Source organism: Aythya marila (assembly GCF_965140915.1).
Source record: "Aythya marila genome assembly, chromosome: 17".
NCBI lineage: Eukaryota > Metazoa > Chordata > Aves > Anseriformes > Anatidae > Aythya > Aythya marila.
The window spans coordinates 9,787,823-9,809,080 of record NC_139058.1 but is presented as its reverse complement, the minus strand read 5'-3'; the positions used below and the strand labels follow the sequence as shown (position 1 = coordinate 9,809,080).

At 38.4% G+C, this 21,258-nt stretch overlaps 1 protein-coding gene across 2 annotated transcripts in view; it reads right to left on the bottom strand.

The window, feature by feature from the left end:
* Nucleotides 1-2,028: 2,028 nt before the first annotated feature.
* PI4KA (phosphatidylinositol 4-kinase alpha) overlaps nt 2,029-21,258 on the bottom strand; it is a 61,426-nt gene continuing 42,196 nt past the window's right edge. For both annotated transcript variants that reach the window (XM_082774545.1, XM_082774544.1), the window contains exons 33-55: nt 20,474-20,632; nt 20,071-20,222; nt 19,446-19,553; nt 18,576-18,703; nt 18,376-18,495; nt 17,675-17,754; nt 17,335-17,528; nt 16,505-16,595; nt 15,557-15,724; nt 14,957-15,010; nt 13,585-13,705; nt 13,147-13,276; nt 11,492-11,562; nt 10,623-10,695; nt 10,440-10,510; nt 9,741-9,850; nt 8,971-9,075; nt 8,403-8,528; nt 7,979-8,099; nt 7,175-7,334; nt 5,769-5,858; nt 4,845-4,928; nt 2,029-2,731 (exon numbers count right to left, since the gene is read on the bottom strand). In XM_082774545.1, coding sequence (XP_082630671.1) covers nt 2,680-2,731; nt 4,845-4,928; nt 5,769-5,858; nt 7,175-7,334; nt 7,979-8,099; nt 8,403-8,528; nt 8,971-9,075; nt 9,741-9,850; nt 10,440-10,510; nt 10,623-10,695; nt 11,492-11,562; nt 13,147-13,276; nt 13,585-13,705; nt 14,957-15,010; nt 15,557-15,724; nt 16,505-16,595; nt 17,335-17,528; nt 17,675-17,754; nt 18,376-18,495; nt 18,576-18,703; nt 19,446-19,553; nt 20,071-20,222; nt 20,474-20,632 — 2,568 coding nt within the window. In that variant the 3' untranslated portion in view covers nt 2,029-2,679. The remainder of the gene's footprint in view (nt 2,732-4,844; nt 4,929-5,768; nt 5,859-7,174; nt 7,335-7,978; nt 8,100-8,402; nt 8,529-8,970; nt 9,076-9,740; nt 9,851-10,439; nt 10,511-10,622; nt 10,696-11,491; nt 11,563-13,146; nt 13,277-13,584; nt 13,706-14,956; nt 15,011-15,556; nt 15,725-16,504; nt 16,596-17,334; nt 17,529-17,674; nt 17,755-18,375; nt 18,496-18,575; nt 18,704-19,445; nt 19,554-20,070; nt 20,223-20,473; nt 20,633-21,258) is intronic.

Genomic DNA, 21,258 nt, shown 5'->3' with positions numbered 1-21,258 from the left:
CAGGAACCCTGAGGAGCAGGAAAGGAGGCACAATCAACTTGTGAATATGGAAACTGCAGGTGTCTGCAGGTGAGCTTTGGTGCATGCCATCACTAGAAACCATGGAGAGAAACCAAGAGCTCATCTTTCCTACTAATATTTTTTTAAACACGTTTACATTTCTGCTGGCTCCGTACCAGAAGAAACAACACAACCAAGAGATCTCAAATACAGTCATCTTTAAGTTTTTTAAGAGTGCATTGCAAGTATAACTGAACTAACTTGTTCTTGTGATGATTCCAGTTGACCTGTACATTCATTTGGCTCCAGTAGCCTTTTTTTTTTTTCAGAAACTTGATTAAAGAAACCAAGATCACGTCAGATCTCTAAGCAGCCTGACTGAAGTACATAAAATAAGCAAATATTGTGAAGAGCTCTCAAACTCCTTCACTTTGTGATACAAATCCCTAGATGGCTTTAATTGCATTCTAGCATACATGAGCTGAGATCTGCAACTGCAAGTGACTTTCTGTAGCCCAATCCCAGCATGTGCAGAGCTCCACATAATATTATTTTATCTAATGTTATTAATCACTAGCTGATACTTCTGGAACCAAATCTTCCTAACAATACTACTGCAAGTTTTTGCTACAGCTTTAGTGAGGACATTTGCTATTGTTAGTCTTCATTTACCCTGGACTCATTCAAGATGGCAGCTTCTCATGCCACCTCCATTTACTGCTAGCTATTAACTGACTTTCTCATCATAAGGCTGCTTAAGACGTTCATCTGGGTTTTCAGCTTACACGGTGTGCTTGTCTTTAGGTGCAAGAAAGGAAAATACATGCATTAGCTTTAGTTAGCTAAATACCAGAACTCCTCAACCCCTCCCCTGGAATGAGAAGAGGCCTTCACACCCTCACCCGCTCTCCGTTTCAGGAACAGTCTGAGTAAGCACACTATGTTTCTAATATTGTTCAGCTCCTTTTCCTACAAAGCCTAAGTGGTTACAACCAGCTTCAAGCTTGGAGCACAAGAACTACTCCACATCCCTGCTGCTCGTTATTAAAACTGAGCTAAATAAGCTTGTACCACAGACTTACACGCTACTTCTCCCCAGTGAGCAGGATAATTCGTTGGGGGGACACTCGAAGGTGCTCCAAAAGGGACCCTGACAAGGGCCCGGCCGCCCCACACGCAGCGCCTCCCCCGGCCCCCGAGGGGGGCGCTCCAGGGCCCCGGGCTGGGCGACGACACCCCAGAGCCATTTTCCTCGAGGGGAAGCTTCCACAGGAGACGAGGGCCCCGGCGTGAACGGCTGCAACCTCCTCCTGCGGCACACAGAGGCCTCAGGCTCCCCACGCGTCCACCCCCTCAGGGCCGGACCCACCTCACGAAGCCCCCCCCCCCACCCGCCTCAGGCCCGGTTCCCCCTCACGGCCCCGCCGCTCCTCACCTCACGGCTCAGCTGCCCGGCGAAGCCCCCTCACACCAGGGCGGCTCCCCGGGGCTGAGGGGAGGCGCGGCCCCGCCGGGCCCCTCCCGGCCGCTGCCCTCAGGCGCCCGCCTCAGTTCGCCACAGGGGCGGCGCGCGCGGCCCGCCCGGCCCCGCCGTTTCCCGCCTTCGCGGCACGAGGCCGCCTCAGGGCGCGGCGGGGCCGTGAGGTGACCGCTGAGGCGGCTCCCAAGTAACCATGAGGGGCTTCTTTTTCCCCAGAAAGCTACAACTGGCATCTAAACTGCACAAGAAAACATATGAAAAAAAGAACGGCTAAAAAAGTAGATTTTACTTTCTGGCCCAACCCAGCAAGAAGCATTTGGAAAGCATTTGTTCCTACATTTCAGCTCCTTCAGCTGCGAGTCTTGGACAAAACATTTATTTCATGAATAAAAACTGTCATTAAAGATGGATGAGAAGCTGAAGAAAAAAAATATCACATTTCTCCAGCAGAAAGGTCACAATATAATGAACAGTGGCCAGTACACAAATGTGCAGAATGATGTAGTGTATAAACTAAAACTCAGTGCACGCCAAAAGATTTGCAACAGACACAAAGTCTAAGGTCTTTTATTACATTTTATAGATTAAATATATCTTCAGTAGAGTCTCTCTTTTAAAACACACAAAAGGAAAAAATACATTCTTCATGTACATATGAAATACTGACCACGTAGCAGGGACCATGTACAGTGCAAAGTATGAACATAGCTACACAAGATATCACCACCTTGGACGATTATCTTTTTTTAAGTAAAAATTGAACAATGCAACATTTCCACTTCCGAAGAGAAATCCATACACATCACTTCCATAGCATTTTGTGGAATCATGCAGGAAAGTGTTTTTTTGTTTGTTTTACTTTTTAAAGGTATTATAAAATCCTTGCATTGCATGAAAAATTATCAAACTCCCCAACCTTTACCTCTTTCACACATTCATAATTGTAGTACAATTTTTATTGTGATTGCAGCCCAACTCCAAAAATCCAGGGACAAAAATAAATATATATAACCTGATAAAGAGAAAGGAATGAACCAGACTGATTGTTGCAATGTCTAGGAAACATGTACCCACATGTACACATACATACACAAAAGGTGGAAGATAGCAAGGTGCGACTGAGTATCTCCTATTTATTACAAGTCTGGAGCAAGGGCTCTGGGCCACCTGTTTCACTTCAGCAGTGAATCTTCAGACTCTCAGTATGGGATGTCATTCTGGTAGTACTGGATCATGTCGTATGTTCTACTCCTAGAGGAGAAAAGCAAAGCCAGGGTAAATGAAAGTTAGAAAAAAAACAGAACACTGTATCCATTGTCATGAAAACAAACATCAAGATCCCACAGAAATAAAACATAGGTGAAGCAAATTAGCTTATAATCAAAACCAGTCTTACACACTTTGAGGGCACTGTGAAGGCCCATTTATTGTTATGGACAGCACAAAATGTCCTGCTCTCGTTTAAATTAGCTAAAAAATTACTTCTGTGCTTCTCACTGTGGAAAGAACAGTAAGACATAAGATGGTGCCGTTCTGAACACAACATATTCGTGCTGCAATTGCCGTGTGGAACCTGTTTGGATAAACCAGAAGCACCTCATGTTGCATCGGCCATTTGTTTTAGGAGAAAGAAATGCATAATGAACAACGCAGGTCTGTACAGATCCAGGATCATGTGGATATCAAAGTAACCTCAGGGAAGGAGAATGCTAATAATAATTAAAAAATGCAGGAGAAATAGCTGCATTAATAGCATCATCTCTGATCAGTGACTGAATAATCATATCTAAGCCTTGTTACAGACAACTCAATTAATCCATGGACAGAGTTTGCTCAGGACGCAGACTGACCATGTCACAAGAAGAGAAGCTCAACCTTGCCACAACTAAGCTGTCTCTGATGAACACAACAGTGTGACTGAGTTCACAACTCCCAATATTAGAGTTTTATAGCAGATGCACCAGCAGGCACTTGATCCAATTGAGCTCTAACAGGGCTGTATCTGAGCCAATGAACCTTACTGTTCCCAAGATGAACACGTGCACAGCTACATAAGAGTTTGTATTAGATTCTCCAGCATATCCCACAAAATTTGCATTAACTGGGATACACACACACACACACACATATATATATATAGGTCAGGTGACAAAAGTGACTGTTGTATTTTGTACTAATAAACAGTTAGATATGGTTCATATCACTGATGGAGTAGAAGCAAAAGCTACAGATGGAGAAATGTCAACAGAAACCCTTATCAAAGGTGATAAAACATGTACTTAGGATATTTAAATATTAAATTTATTGTACATATTAACTACATTCAAATTCCAGTTTATGTGTAATTTCCTTTCATGTTTTTTGTACAAGATACTAAACTACTTATGTAGATGCTATACTAAACTGTAAGATACTTGAAGGGAAAAAAACTACAGTTGATTGACTAGCTTGTCATTATGATTATTTTTTAAATTGCTAATTATCTAGATAGAATTGATTATGCCATTCAGCATATTGAATAGCAGATCACAAATGAATGTGGCCCAGCTACACAGATATTAAAACACTGCATTGCAAGTGCTCTCTACTTGATAAATTTTTCCCTATCCAACATTATACAGTAAGTAACATATGGTCTAGCAAAATTATTAGCAGATTAATGTTAATATCAAATCACAAGAAAGTTAGTGGGAAGCCTGAAACTCATTCATAAAGAAGAGTTACATACATTTTTGTGAAGAATACTAGCTTTGAATTTCAAAAGGATATTCAAGCAACTTAACACCTGCAAGCTACTATAGAAAGGACTCTGTAAAGGTACTGCAGTACTGTTGCAGCTTCATTCATACTCAGAATAATGGGCCATGCACACTTCTTTTTAAGAAACCTTCTCCTTACAAAATAAAGGACAACAAACTTCAAGATAATCCCTCTTTATTCTGACCAGAAAGCATGCTATTCCTGTTGCCATCCGGTACTGTTCTTTACTATTTATCCCTTCATAGGTGAACCTACCCTACGCAAAAGGGGATGCACAAGTAGACATATCCCCACAATAGTACAGTTGGGCATACCCCAACACAGAAGACAAAAGACTTTACTTTTAGACCAAAGATTCACCCTAACAGAAAATCTATTCTTTAGACTAGCCTGCCTTGTTGTTTGACCAGCCTGGACTTAAGCCTTCCTTTCCAACATAAAAGGGAGGAGACACAATGTGTTCAGAAGCAAAGCTCATACCTCTTAGTACTGCAAGATCAACTAAACGTTTGGTGTCTGAGTGATAAAAACTGTAGTTTTTAGCTCTGCTCAGATTCACCGGCTTATTTTGGTTGTAGAGACAAGACATACATAGATGGCAAACCTGTTGCTGAGGAAACAATTCTGGATGATCTTGATGATGAAAGTTGCAGCCTCCCGTTCTGTCATGTTGGGGCTGAACCTGTGTCTATATGCAAAAAAAAAAAAATCACAAAAAGTGAGAGTACAAATTAGTGTACTTTCTTTTGAGAGTGATACAAATGTGTCTTTGCAAAAGCTCAGCCTGCTGTCAGTTACTTGCTGCAAGTACCTACTTTCTGTAAGACTACCTTGTACAAACTGTGTAATATTTTAAAAGCACTTGCCTCTATTTTTACAGTGGAGACAGAGGCTATGAACTTTTAATCAGTTTAGTGGTAACTATAGGAACAGCAGATTCCTCTTTCTAGACAGCTGATGCTTTTAAAATATCTTTGTGCCTAGCAATAACCTTGAGCTCCAGCCCATCATACTTCAAGAAACTGTGCTCACGTTTAGGAAATTGTAGGAAGTTACGTGCAGGAAATACTGATTTAACTCTGGAGGCATAAGCCTGAAGGGCTGTTTAAAAAATCACATCATAATTTGTGTTTGCATAAACAATGTTACATTCATTACTGCATTATCCACAGAACAAATTCCAGTTGCTATTCCTTGGATTGCAACACCATTTCAGAGGACATTAAACTCTGCAACACGTTACCTCTCATTAAAGCAGACCTTTCCTTTAAGTAGTGCTTCCTTCATAGCGCTAAGAACTGAAATCATGCACTCACACAGTCACTGCACAGCTTGAACTTAATTATATGAAAAGGCCTTTGAAATTCCTACTTGGAGATATTCTATAAACAAAATGTTACTATTTTTACAACAGTAAGAAATTTAAGATATTTGGTTAGCATGACAATACTCACTGCACAAGCTGTGACAGTGCACATACTACAAAGAACATATGAAAGTTTTCCAGTTCATATAAATGCTGACTTACTTTAGCAGCTTGATTGTCTGCCCTCGGAAACAGGGCAGCCCTGTATCCAACATTAATGTAACCAGTGAGACTACAGCATCCATATAAGGCCTAGAGGAAAAAGAGGACAAAAAGGTTACAGCACTCAAACTTCTGCAGCCTTAGTAGGCAAAGCAGACAAGTTGAGGAGTTCAACGAGCTGAATCACACCTTTTTCTGTAATTAAATCAACACATGTAAACCTCTCTACATTTGCTGGTGGAGCTACACCATTGCTTGCAATCTCTCACTTCAATTAAATCTCACTCCTTTATGTTGGACTACCAGATACTCAGAATGCTGCAAGATGAACAGCCTCAAGGGAAATTATACAAAGCAATACTTTTAGAAATAACACTTCTTTGGCAACAGAAAAGTAAATCAGTGCATCAAAACAGTACAGATGGCTGAAACCAGCAATAGCACAGTAACAGATTATCTGCTACTTCCTAATTACTCTACGTAATTCTTTGCTACAACAGCCAGGCTTCCCTACTCCCTCCTCTGCTCCCACTTAGAACATTACCTACTATTACTCCACTACTTGGTTGCAGAACAATATTAATATAGTGGCATTTTACTCTAGCATCACTCTAGTAGTATTTTATAATGTTACTGTAGTATTATTCTGCTAGTATTTCTGGCTTGACACAGAACTTTCTCCAGACTGTTCCCCTTCAAGAAAGCAAATTTTGCCTGACTTCAAGACAGCTCCTTCTGGGGCTATTAGCTGAAGAAACTCTGTAAGGTAACATCAATAATACTTCACACTTACGATAGAGCAATCCCTTATCTGACTCTCATACTGTCCTCCTAACCACATACAACATCTGCTCCATATAAATTTAGTAGTGCTTATGCATGTTAAAGCAAACCTTGTTTGCTTGGTGTGGAGCTTGGTAAAGCTGCAAGTAACTACTGTGACTGGCTGGCAATCATAGCTGAAAAGCAGAGCTAACAAAACCCCTGCATATTTTACAACAGAAATCATAGCACTTTTACCTACATAATTATCTCTAGCTGAAATAGCGATTAATATGATTGTCCTATTTGGGAAAACAAGAAAGATAATGATTCTCCTGGAGCTTCTTAATGCAAAGTTTTATCAGCATACTAAACTGAGTGAGGAAAAGAGACCATCACATCTATAAATTGAATATAATACATAAACTTCTCAAATACATCATACAAAAACAGAAAAACAAAAACAAAACCATGAAGTTAGGCTGTAAAATTGCAGGATTCTTAAGTTGTTTCAAAGATTGCAAGATGTAACAGAAAAGTCTGACAAATTCAGCCCCCCTACAGACTAGTGTTTATTATTTATCTTCCTATCTGGTTTTAGGCATGCAAGAGCATCCACCTTTGAGCAGTTAAGAATGCCTTACCTGACTGCCAGATAGCCTCTGACACACATCTCCATAAACCATTTGAAAGGAGTTGCCTCCATTTTTCCTCCCATTATCATCACCATCTCATCAGTCAGCTTAATGTCAGGCTCCCATCCCAGATTTCCACCAGGTGAGCTTTCAAACATGAATCCAAAATCTGTGCACAAAAGATAAGTTGCTTCAGAAACTTCGTTGGCTAGTTGTGCACTGTCAAAGCTGACAGAATAAAGGAGAGGTGGATTTTGCATGATATCTATTTTCCTACTAGCATTTCAAATCCAAATGGGAAAAAGCTTTGATGAAGTGTAAAAACACCAATGAAAGAATCATCACTGTAACACTAGACTATACTCAAGGATGATGACATCAAATAAATTTTGTGCTGAAACATCTGTACAGTTCCAGAAAAGCAAAGCTAAAGCAGAAGTTACAGCCTCATGTAATTACATAAATTTACTTGTCAAATTTAGTTCAGACCCATACACTAATGAAAGAAATCCAAAGATACATTTATGTATTTATAAATATATAGTTGTATATATATGAATACATGTACATTTATGTATACACACATAATCCATACACGTGTGTTTATACTTTCCTGAAGCTGGTTAAACCTTGTAAAGCCAAATTTACACAGAAGCAGCCAACACAAATATACACAAAATACTACTAAACAGGCATGAAAAATGTCCTATGTATATTTACAAACCATGAAACCAAATTAATCTCAAATGGAAATGGCTTATTAACTTCTGTGAGCAATACTTTACAGCAGAAGGAAAGATGACTACAACTGACCAATGTGAATGATGTGTCCCTTTTTGTCCAACATGATGTTGCCATTATGCCTGTCTTTAATCTGGAGCAGAAACAGGAGAAGGCTATATGCAGCCATACTGCGGATAAAATTATAGCGAGCCTGTACAAATAAGAAGTTGAAACAAATCGTAAGAACACAGAATTTAATAACTCTCCATACTAGAAGCAGATACAGCTGAACATTTTATTCTTTTTTATGATTAGTTTGAAGCAGTGTTCAATGATATTTTCCATATATCTACAGCTGCAATAACTTCTAACTTACTCATAGCTAAAATGAATTATCTGCATCAGAAGCCAGATACAGCATTATGGTAGTCATTATCTAATATTTGTCATTATTTCTTATAGCTAGAATGTTTCTCAGTTGAGATTTTGCTGTGCCTGCCAACTGATATTTTACCTTCTGGAATGCAAGAGTAGACTCATCTCCATATTGCCTTGTAAAGTAATCATACATCCCAAAGTCTGTCTGCCTGCCCAGCTGGTCACGGGATGTACAGTCAGGAATGCATTCAATAACACCACACTGAAGGGGGAGAAGAGAAACAGGTCTGTAAAGCACACTCCCAACATATATTTTGTTCATGGCTCTTGCCAGTCATGCAGGTTCCCCAGGAAATGCAGGGAAGCCTACAGATCACCAAATGTAGAATTTCTAGTTAATTCTTAAAGAAAGTATATCCAAACTTCAAGAATTTCCATTCAGCATAAGACAATATCTGCTACTTTCCATAGACTTGCACAATGTAGTCCCCAAAATCAAACAGCAAAATTTCAGAGCCAAAAATTTTAGAAACACAGGAAGCAGGAGAGGAAAGACTCTCCATGTCAATGGTAATCCAAACATTTGGCATAAGCAATGTTGTCAGTATTTCCTTGCAGTATGGAAATTTATGTGTGCTTTTTTTTTTTTTTTTTTTTTAATTAGGAACTATTTTCTACAGCAGTACAGTTAAAGGTCCACTTACCCCAGGAGCTGTGGCGACTACTCTGTATGGAAACACAAAAAGATCCAGGCCTACCAGCTGAAATATGTTCTTGAAGAGATCGATGATTTGTAAAGCTAACATGTCCTGTTATACAAGAAAAAAATTGCATGAACATTACAGGGGTTACGGATAGTAAGTCAAATTACAAAAAAAGCTCTGAAGAACCCTGAAGTGAACATTAAGTTCCCCCAGAAGGTCTGCAGATGTGTGCTTGTGCATACACGGAGACTCTGGGGGAAATCAAAAAAGGAAAAAATAAATGTTGTTTAAATGTGTAACAAGCAACACAGAAGATTTAACTGCTGACAAACTATGAAGAACAAACTTTTCCATCATTCTTTGATTAAGAAGACTACCAATAACTCCAGAAATAATAGCAAGCATTCCTCCTTAACCAAAAACAATCAAGCTTCAACATACAAGGTATCATCTTGGAAAGTACTTTATGTTACCAATAATTCTGCTGAAATAATATATTCTAAAAAAGAATAAAATGTAAGTCATTGCATTAGATGAACTATTTTGAAAGAATGACCTTTGTTTCCAAACCAGATTTTTCTACAGTGGTACAACACAGTTCTGTTCCCTCAAGCACAAATCAGTTTTCTCCCTCAGTCCACAGCTAGTGGGGATTCTCAAAATTCCAAAAAAAAAAAAAACCACATTTCCACACTAAGATTATTTCCTTCTTACATACTGTCACTTACAAATCTGTCTTCTACAACTGCAAAGCCTAGTTAGCTTTGTACCTGTCTGCAGTCATCGCCCACTTTAAAGATAGCTGCCTGCCAACAGATTTTCTTACTGTCTACCCCTTCTTCTGCACTTTCGTCTATGGAATCAGAACGACATCGCAGACCTGCAAGAAGAGTACAAAGCAAAACCCAGATGTAGACTTTGGTTAGTAACCTTCTATCATGACAACACCTTAGCACTCAAAACCGTAACATTTCACACTGCAGATTCCACTACAGAATTTTCTGCTTTGCAAGGTGAATTCTGCAAGGCAGTTCCCATTCTATATTGGAATTAGAACATCTACATTAAAATAATCTTTGTGATTTACTTGATAAATGCCTGAATTACATTAAGCTAGTCAGCTAGAGTATCCCACAAAATTTATTACAAGAAAAAGGTGCCAAAGCGTGGAGTTTGTTACACACTAAAGACCAGAGAAAGGCAATTAATTTATGTTAGTCTAAAGTAACTGTTCGCATTTCTTCAGGACACGTATAGTGGCTTCCTTCCAGAGACTTAAAAAAAAAAAAAAAAAAAAAAAAAAAAAGTCTCCATTTTATGCAGTTTTGTTTCTAAGCTGAACCACTGCAGATAAAGTTCAATATGGAAATATTTTTACTGCAGCAGCACAGGTCACTAAAAGCAGACAGTTTTAGAGGAATTGCTGACTCTTCATTAGTAGCATCAATGATTAAGACCCATTTACTAACCTTCTTTTTCAAGCTCACTAACTCCACATCGCTTCACTTTAAATTTGGCCAAGTAGGGTGCTTTTGCTGCACTAAATTGTGATAAACACAAAGATGAAGATGAACACAAGTTAGCCAAACAAGAACTTACAGAAAAAATATAATGAATTAACTTAAAGGAAGAATACAACAAGAGCATGTTACCTCTGCATAGGAGTTCCTGATTTGTAATCAATGTCCAGAACAATAGCTTCAGGATTGCTGGGCAAGTAGCAGCCTGCAAAATAGAACAGACAGCTGAGAACAAACTCATTGGCCAGTATGACAGTGACAGTCAGAGAATAACTGCTATTAGCATCTCTAGCTTCAGTACATGCTTCTGAATTGAATAAATGTTACAGATAAACTGGAGAGTACAGTCTGCAAGCCAAGAAAGGTGCAGTACCTTTTCCATTAGTCAGCAACTGCAAAACTACAAGAATACAGTTTTAAACTAATACTGTAGAATCTTTATCACAGAAATGTAAAGGTAAGGCTTCTCTTATAATAGCCTTTAATAAGATGCGGCAGCATTTCCCAGTGTACTAGGGAGGGCCCTTAGCAACAAAAACATGGTACAAGAATTGAGACTTGTTACACAGAGGTCAGGACAAGCTTTCATCAAAGTCCATTTTAAAGGGAAGATTCAGATAGGGAAAATATGTTTAAAAATATAAGGACCTTGAGACAATGATGTTACAAGGGCGTGTCTGATGGGAGAAAAAGGAGAATGAAGGCTTATTTATTGTCTCTTTTCAGATATACATTGCTATTTTTATCTCTATGTTACCTAATTTAACTGCAAGCACTTTTGGGCAAGTTTTGATGCACCACGTAGAAATTATTGGCAGCGTAAAAATATTTGAGTTGTTTCAAGAGAGAAACAATCCAACTGTAACAGAAGAGCAGTCACCTAGTCACAAGCATCAAAACTGTGAGTATCCACTTGCCAGACATTTCAATGTTTGCTTGCAGAAAATACAGTACTCATACTGAATGCAAAAAGTCCACTACATTATTAAATCACTTCTTACCAGGTTGCACTTTCACCTCAGACAGGGCACTCAAGCAAGCTTTTTTTCTTTCATCTCCTTTAGGAAATGGCCTAGAAAGATAAACGATATTTTATCTACCTACATACTATATACTACCCTGAAGTTCGTTTCAGATTTATACAAAACTTCACAAAATACATTTCCTTCTGTAATGACAAAGATCTCTTGCTGCACCTCTTCTTCATGAGTCTTCACTTTGTAGACTTAGTCTTTGCTTTGCAGATCTAACACTGACTTGATATACAGGTTGCTGACAAAATCAAACAGTAAATGAAATGAAGACTCTTCCTGGTAGAGAAATTCAAGCATAATCATGCAAGTATTGCTACAGTTATATTGATACAATTTTCCTTTGTGGACCTTACTCCAGAGTAAGAACATTGCCTTGGAAGTAGTACAAGCTAACTGGAAAAGGACAAGCCAGTAAAATGCCTATGCAATTACACGCCTAATTTGCTCACATACTTAGCATGACTGCAGGTGTCAACTGGATAATTGGTAACATGGTTAACGATTAGCATGTGCAATTACCCAATTTGCACAGGCACTTGTGTTAACCATCTATTGAAATTAGTCATGTAATTGCAAATTGCACACTCACCTGGAGTAGCAGCATGTAACTGAAAGGTATTCCTTATGCTCTGGTTTAAGAGGTACAGCAGATTACTGAGGCAGTAACATAACACTTAAGCTAATGAAATAATCACAGATGATACATTTGTTCATTTATGCCATCTACAAAGCAAATAGTATCTCCTCTGTGTTGTCTTTACATGAAAGATGCATAAAAAAACAGATGTGTTTTAAGTCTGGGGTGCAAAAAAATGCTTGCAATGCACAATTATAAACAGTTGCTTAATTATGACTAACAAATTCATCCTAAATATCTAGATATTCAGACCCTAGAGACCCATTTTAACTCCTATTGGATGAAAACATTTTGACACATGCATAAAAGACACTTAATATTTGACAGTTTTAGCAAAACAAGTGTCCTTTAGCCCAATGCCCTTATACTGGTGGTTTGCAAAGCTTCATTTTAAAAGAGGTATGTTCCAGGAAATACATTTTAAATGCCTTTCAAATACTTGAACACACCAGAGAATGTTTAAAAAATATGCAATAAAACCACATTTACAGACTTACAACTTGTGTGCTGAGCTGCTGCCATCCACTGGCAAGCTTTATAAAGTTAAATTAAATACCTTGCTGCAATCAGCAGTGAGAATCTGTGAGCAAGACTTCCAGTTTTAAAGATATACAGTCCAGTGCTTGTGAAACCACATCTTTCTCCATAACCACAGGAATTCTTTTCCTTCCATTTAGGAAGGAAGGAAAAATACTTATAAAACTGTTATAGATGTTTCAGACCGAAGAACTCTGGTCCAAAGCACACAGATCAGACCAAATATAAAATATCAATGTAAAATGAGCCTTTACATCCTATTATGACTCTTAAGTTACATTAAAAACAAAATCAATTTCTTATCATATGAGTGATTAATTCTTTTTTTTTTTCTTGAAGACACTATCTTCAAAAACACTGAAAGCACTTTAGCCTTTTAACCATGATGCTGGGAATTTCCAGAACTACGAGTCCCAGAAGAGCACAATCTCTGCAGCATAACACTTACTTGATAATGGCTGAAACATTGGTGATTTTATTAAAGAAATCAAATTCCCGCTGATAGAACTCCTTGGCTGGGCCAGATAATGAGCCAGTTATCTCCTCTACTAGTTGCTCCAGGAGTTCCCCAATGTCAGCTGCATGTAAAAAAGGAAGCATCTGCATAAGAAGCATATTTTTAAAAGCTAAATATCATGGGTGACGGGAATAGCCAGCTACGGGTAGTATTCAAAAGAAAAAAGTATTGATGCAAACATTGCTGCATCTCTTTTGATACATTCTGTTAGGCAGGACACTTCTATAGAATGGGCATGGACCCCATCTCTAAAAATGAAAGAAATTCTCAGTTAAAAGGATTCCTCCTGCCAAAAGCGAAAGCAGAAGGGAGATTTATTCTGAACTAAGGCAAGGAGTTAAAAACTATATTATATTTTACATCACTCACGATCTTTTTGGTGTCCTTCTTCATCCAGGTAGATATTAGTTTTCATGTTCCAGATGAATTGGTGAGCCAAGAGCTGGGATTTGGCAGCTGCCCACAGGATGTATTCTCTAACGTAACCCATCTGCAATCATATCCAGTTCAGTAAGCAAAGATCATTATAACTCAAACAGATTGAATTTTACTGTTTCTATCAGCAATTCTTCAAAACAAAAAAATATTTAAAGGATGAAAGGAAGACCACTGCAATCAAATTCACATTGTTAAAAAAAAAAACAAGACACATTTAAAGACTGATGGTGTATTCTAACAGGCAGGGAATTGACCTAAACTGTTTTCAGCTTTATTACTGACATACTCCACTACTCTATCTTCCCACCTCTGTTCCATTTACTATATGTTCTATTTGGATTTCAAATCTCCTTGAGATCTGGCTATCTCCTAGAATGTGTACAATGCACAGGAACTGCCATAGAGGCATTGGTCTTGCTTGGCATCACTAAATGCTCCTGTAATATCAGAAATGGAGACAGAATTATACAGACTGCACATTTTGGTGTCAAGAGCAACACATCTTGGCACAGTTCCACAGAAATTCTAGGTAATAAGAACAAACTTACAAAAGAATTTGAAATGTATAAGGGAATTCTACTCATTCCAGGGACAGCATTCCTTTTCCTCTACTTGCAGCTGCTACTTCAGTCTGTGGAGGTTTCTCTGTTTGACTGACAAGTCAAACATCTGATGCTCATGATCTGCATCACAGAGGTTATTAATTTATAAAAAGTTCTTAAAAAATAACTATATACAGCCACCTAGTTTACTGTCTGTGGATGTCTTAATGTGAAAATAATGCACCAGCCAAAGTTCACACACCTTATTGGCATATAACAATGACCTCATATTAATGAACTGTGAACGTGGTCCTCAAGCTTTGCTCCTTACTTCTGCAAGATAAAGCTAAGATCTGATTTCATGTTGGTGATGGAACAGTGAGACACCCCTAGATGTTTTTTCTGGATAACTCCACAGGAAAATGCTTAAGGATAGTGATTTAAAATTAATTTTATTACTTCTTGTCTCATGCAGATCTTCAGAAGCCATATTCACAGTCCTCAGCCGAGGGTTCCCATACCAAAATTTTGCTCCTGACAGATGAGCTTCATAGCCTCTGGTTTCTCAAGTTTACTTGTTCATAAAAGCGGTGTATCCAAAGCAAGTTAGCCTCCACAGACATTTGTCTTTTATATATTAGATATAACATAATAATAAGCAGCAGTAGTTTAACCTTAGAGTTTGACTAATTTGCAGTTTTAAGTCTGAAAGCTGTTCTAGAAGTTTGCTTGGTTCATATACAGCTGTTTTATATCCTCACCTTATCATACCGTAGTGCCTGAACAATCTGTGGAATGTAGAATAAAATGGCATCCTGGAAAAGAAAAGACATCAGGGTTTTTATTGTTATTGTTTTAGCACTCAAGAATGGAAGACAGGTCACACGCACATAAAAGCTTCCTTCAGTTACATGATGGAATAAAATTTCAAATACTGCTGCCTCTTCATTTTAAACTCTATACACACGCATTATCTTCTCAAATCAAAGGATTTTTTCTGCCCTTTCTGACTTCAAAAATATCATTAACAATCACATATTTTATAGTCCTAATACAAGTTTAACAAGGAATGAAAATTATCCAGAGAAAGGAAAAGATCTGCAAGGAACTATTTGAGAGGTACACTCTGAAGAATTAAACTTGGTGTGATTTATGACAATAAAGTTGGAAGTACACAAGCCAGTATTATTTGGGACTCTCAACTTTAAATTTTCATCCCAATCTATTCACTCTCCCCAATGTGGTGTGCCCATTCCACATATGTGTCTCTCCACTGTATTAAAAACTAAGAGCCAACTGCCACAATGACTAAGATCATAACCACACTTGAAGCATTAAGGCTGTCTTGGAACTCATCTTACCGGAGGAAAAGATCGCAGGACTTTAACCCCATACTGAGCTGTTAGAGGATGAGGTGGGTACATGCTTGAAAAATAGGAAAGGCCAGTTGGTGGATCCGTTGGTGCCCAGCACAGAACGTGGCTGAGCTCAGGTGCATCAGCATCAATTGTATGCCAGGTAACCAGGTACTGGAAAAGCAGGTCAAACACATTAGAAGTTTACATCACCCAGTAATGTCTGGGTAATACACAGCAGAGCAGACAGTGATGCTATTATCTAGCTTATTATCGCAAGCCAATAGAAATATCCTACGTTTTATTTTACAACATCATAGCTATTTTATCTAAAGCATTTTTCCCATGGAAATCTAACTATTGGAATCACCTCACCTCCCAGATCACTAGATGAAATTAGTAAGTCAAATTACTAAAAGCACAACAGAGGAGTTCTAGCATGGGGAGAAAGAAGAAAAAATAAGCCCTTTTGCAACAGTCAAAGAAGGTGAAGTTTTCTTGTTTATTTTGCAAGTGACAAGACTGTCCCTCACATGACTAGAATGCTTTACTGCAGATCAACATGATGAGTCTTCTCCATTTTAGGAGGCTTGGCCTCTTGACACAGAGGATGGGTTAAGCTTGAGATAGCTTCAGCAGCAGTGCTCACCGAGGTCCTGGGGTCTTTTTACACATTATGCAAAATGAACAGAAATGGTGGATGTACTGCAAGCGATGAGTTTTCAGACATTCTGTGTATGGTGACAATAAGGCTGATAGCAAGAGCTAACTAGCCTTCTATTCTTATTCCTGTGATTCTTGCCTCAGCATCTTATTTCCAAAGCTGTTCTGCCATTTTCTCCTATGGAAATATGCTTAGCACTAGAGCATGCACTGTGCTAAGTAAAGACTGTATTCTCCAATGTAACTGAATGAATTATGGGGCCCTGTGACAGCGTAAATATTCACAAGTACCTTTATTGCTTCAGGAACATCACTAACAGCTCCTGGGTCCAACCGAACCAGACGAGTCACTTCTGTTCCAATAGCTTCAGTGTTCTTAAATCTACGTATAACCAGGAATATAATATTCTTATTAGAAAATTGTGAAAGCCTCTTCTAATTATGCTGTGAACTACAAAAGGTATAAATGAATATGCTTAATAAACAAATAGTCCAACTATGAAATAATGCACACTGAGGGAACAATATGCTGTCAGAAAGGGATTCAGGAACAACTGGTCCTCATCCAGTGCTCTGTACAAACCACTAGCATTTTACCCCATTATTGAATTCTTGACTGAAATATAATGTCTGGGATTCTACAGAAACCTGCACACAGAATTCTATTTGGCAAAAAGTATCACTGTTGTAATAGGGAAAGAATTTCCTTTCCCTTCCAAAGCCAACTATGCTAATTCTCCTAGCATACTTATTAAAGTGCAAGCCAATATATAGCTAGTACATTTCATTCAAAGATATTTTAGAACTGTTTAAATGCTATGCCTGCTAATGGGTTAAACACTATTAAAAAACAAGCATAATTCTTGCTGAACAAAACACTAAGTATTAGCATAGAATGGATGGAAAGAATGGAAACCAGATGCCACTAGAGCTTAAGCCAAATCACTATCTTTTAAAGTAATCCACTTCTTTATATTTGAAAGGTCTCAACCAGCTGTGAAAGCACGTAAGTAAGCTGTAAATGGGAGCAAGCAGCATCAATACTTACAGAGTCAGTATTCACTCAACTTATAAGAAAGGCAGCAGGAATTACATCAGATTTTTCTTTTGAAATTTCTCACCTGGTAGGGAGCTGTACAGCAAGATGAGGAGAAATGCTCCAAGCCAGATTCACATTATCCTTCCATTGCTTCTCGCTAAGACTGATATACTTAGACCTCCAGTTTGCAACACTGCTCTCTCCAGTTTGATCCAACTCTAATTCAGGGGAGGAGAGTGGATTGTACCATGTGATTAAGCGTTCAATCTCAGTAGCCTGAGGGAAACCGAACAAAATACATGTTTTCTGGAAGAAGATAAAATACTCCCATTTCACCCTCACAAGATACTTCAGTCTGTGCATCCTGCAAAGACAACACATTTATAAATTCATACGGTTTCCCCATTCTTCTAAACACTCACCAGCAATGAGAGCAATAACGTCCTTCGCTTCATGTAGTACTTGTGTAGCTGTGTACCTCTGTTAGTCTTCTTAGACATTCCTTGAGAAAAGGATAAAAAAAGTTTTTAGTGGCTTCCGTTCTGTATGTTAAATTCTGCTTTCGATCTGTCTACACCCGGCAACATCAACACATAAGAACTGAATCACCATAGGACACCTGTAAATTTACATTGGAGTGACCTCAAAGTCAGCACTACTCATTGTGCAGTTGTTCTCTGGATATATGGAGTACAACAGGTTACAGGGATACTAGTTTAGCCAATGTTGCATTCACTTTAGAAACACAACAGCCTATTATAGAGTACAGTTTGTAAAGGTACAAAACACACTTCACAGTTTAATGCCACTCTGATGACCCCAGAAAAGCACTAGGGGCATGCCTGTGGAAAGCAATTTCTTTATGGATTTCAATAAATCTTGACCTCTATTCTTATATCTTCTGTACTAGAGAATTTAACATTCTATCAAATAAAACAGGTAATTTCAAAAATTTGCTGCTTGTTGTCAGTAAGACTACTTTTTTTCTCCTCTCCAGACTTGGTATTGGTATGTTCTCCTCCCTCCAGGAGGAGAATATGAGCCCAATGTTAAATACTGACCTTAAGCAACATCTGCATACAAAATATTCTGTAAAGTTGGCTGGTTAGAATTGAAAAGATACCTGATTTTTTAGATATGGTCGACATGCCACTAGACAAAGGGTAGGTATTTATCCATCCTTGTGTGGCCTGCTGCCGAGACCCAACATTGATATCAAGGTTGCTCCTGGTGTCTTGATTATCTAATAACGGAACACAGATCTGATGTAGAATGCAATCAAAGAAACAACAGGCTTTTGAAACTGCAAATAAAAGAACTTACCAGGTGGCACAAGTTGGCTTGCTGTCAGATACTTTTTGTCTGAGAACATTGCTGTCCAAAACTTTATCAATATGCTGATATCCTCACGAAGCCTCTTTTCCCCTTGCGTAGGAAACTTTGAAGGACAACTTAAAGAAATCACACAAATAATGTGAAGTCGAACATATTATATTAAAAAAGAGGGCCACAAATTAATCACAACTTTTTTTCCTTCTGACCAGTCTTCAAGGATGAGACTACACATCACTATATTTTATCCTCATTGCTTCATTCTGTCTGACTGAAGCTTCCTATTATAACTCAGTTTCCTATTATAACAGAAGTTTCCTATTATAACTGAAAATTAACATGGCAGCCTGTCAGCATCTTGGATTTGACATTTAATGTTATGACTGACTAACCTCCTTACATTGTCAGACATTCCTATTAACTACATTATTGTCTGCTGTGTCCACATCAAATCATGAAATCAAATTCAATGTGGGTGTATTTTAAAATGATAAAACTGCATTTCAGCCATACATTCTGTAATAGCAGCCTTTTACATCTTATAAATCTAGGTACAGTTTTGAGCATTAAGTTACCAAGATAAGGTAGGGAAGAAAAGAACAAACATTCCTGAAGATACTACCTTATAGACAACATATAAAAAAATGGAACTTACACCTAAGCCTTATCAAGATGGTTCATGAACTACACCAAAGCACAAGGAAAATAAAAGCCTTTGTTAAAATGGGCAAAAACATGAAAGGAAGTGAAATCACTAGAACAGAAAGACAGCTGGTGCTTTGAAATATCATGGAAGGTTTAGGAAGTCAGGCGCGCACACACACATTTTTAGTGAGTAGTTGCAAATAAAACAAAAGGTACCTGAAATAATCAAAGGCAGTGGAATAAATCTTCTCCCTCAAAACATTTCGAATAGTTGCATTTGGAACCACATCAGCATGCAGCAAAGACAACCCCAGAGTCAGCAACCTAACATACAAAATATTTACAGAATGAAAATTTTGGCATTCTTGAAATGGTGACCAATGCAACACCATACAAACCACAGTTACAGCTATACTACAGTTATAATCCCAGTTAGGTCACTGAAAATTGTCTGTTTCTGAGTTCTTGACAACTTTTTTTCATCAGTCTGTTCCTAAGGCTGTGATGACCAAACCATAGAAAGTTAAAGCCCTCAAGCCACAAATGTGAAAACAATTGGTGGAGCAAAATTATTCCCAAATGATGCACTGACTAGATCGATGATCTGGACAATTCACTGTACAAAATTATACCATGAAGTTTTCTGAAGCACCAAAATGACTTTCAAACTAAAGTTATCTACATCTACTTTGAAAACAGAGCTTAATCTCCTTATAATTCCAGTCTTTTAAAAGAATTTTCACCACTTTAAGCCAAGGACAAGATATATATTTATTTAGCGTTTAGTTCTTTTCTCCCATATACTGTTATTGTTTTCAACAAGGAAGAAAACCCTGCTCACTTGAAACGGGGTCCAATTGCTGCCACATGCCGATTCAAACTGCCCTTCGCCCCTCCAATGTTCAATGAAAGTGACCGCTGGAGCAGGCTGGAGAAGATCTCTATTTGGTCAGAACTGCAGTACTTGGCTATTTCAAATCTCTGCACCAAAAACTGAGAAGGAGACAGACATGCTATGCTTTCTTTGATGTTTTTTCAACTCAAAACAAACAAACAAACAAAAACCACATGCATAAACCAGTCTCCTCCGTTTCAAACACCTTTCTCCCTCCCAATTATTATACTCCTCTAAAAATAGTGTGTCCCTGAGGCTTTGTGACAGAGGGACTACCATCATGACTCCACTTAATCGCAGCATCACTGCAACACCATCATAGGTGGGACACTCCAGATGAAATACACACCTCTATCCATATGTAATGTGGGGTGACCTCTGGCGGACAAGGCCTTGGCTGGCTCTCTTCTGAGGCTGCTAATGGATCTGCTTCTTTCTGCTCAGCAGAAAACAGGCCAACTTTCTGCTCCACTGTCATTTGCCAGGCTCCTGCCATTTCCCGCATGAACTGCACAAACAAAGGTTTCAAGAGCATCTTCTTGTATGGGAAGCATACTATTTCTCCACAGGGCACACAATGACCTACTACTTCAATTAAAATTCACTGCAGCACTAACAGAGAGGCAAAGACAGGTGTATAAACTCCACCTGAAGTAAAATGTCTTTCACGTGCTAAATCACAAAGGGAAGAAAGACTCCTTCGGAAGTTCAGCTAATAACAGAAGGACTAGAGGGAAGAGCAGACAAGTGCTGTATTTTGTTGAAGAGGCCCAACTGTTAGATCACCTAGTGCTGGCCTTTCTCTCCCTCTGCTAAAGGTTACCACCTTTAACACTCGGTAGACTCTCAACAGAAAGATGACACAAATTCACTTTTGCTGAACCTTCTCTAGGAAGTGGGACCATCTAATAGAAAAGAGGCCAAGAAACTGTTGGTGGCTATCTGATCTCCTCAACAAGATACAAAGAAATTTCCCAGAAGCTTAAGAGAAGAAATTAAACTATTGCTTTAGAAAGCTAAACACTGAAACATGCACAGAACTGACATACGTAAATTTTTAGATAAACAATTATATCCAGCAAATTAAGTATTTAGTGCTCACTAACTGCAGCAATTACCCCAGGCAGCTTTCTC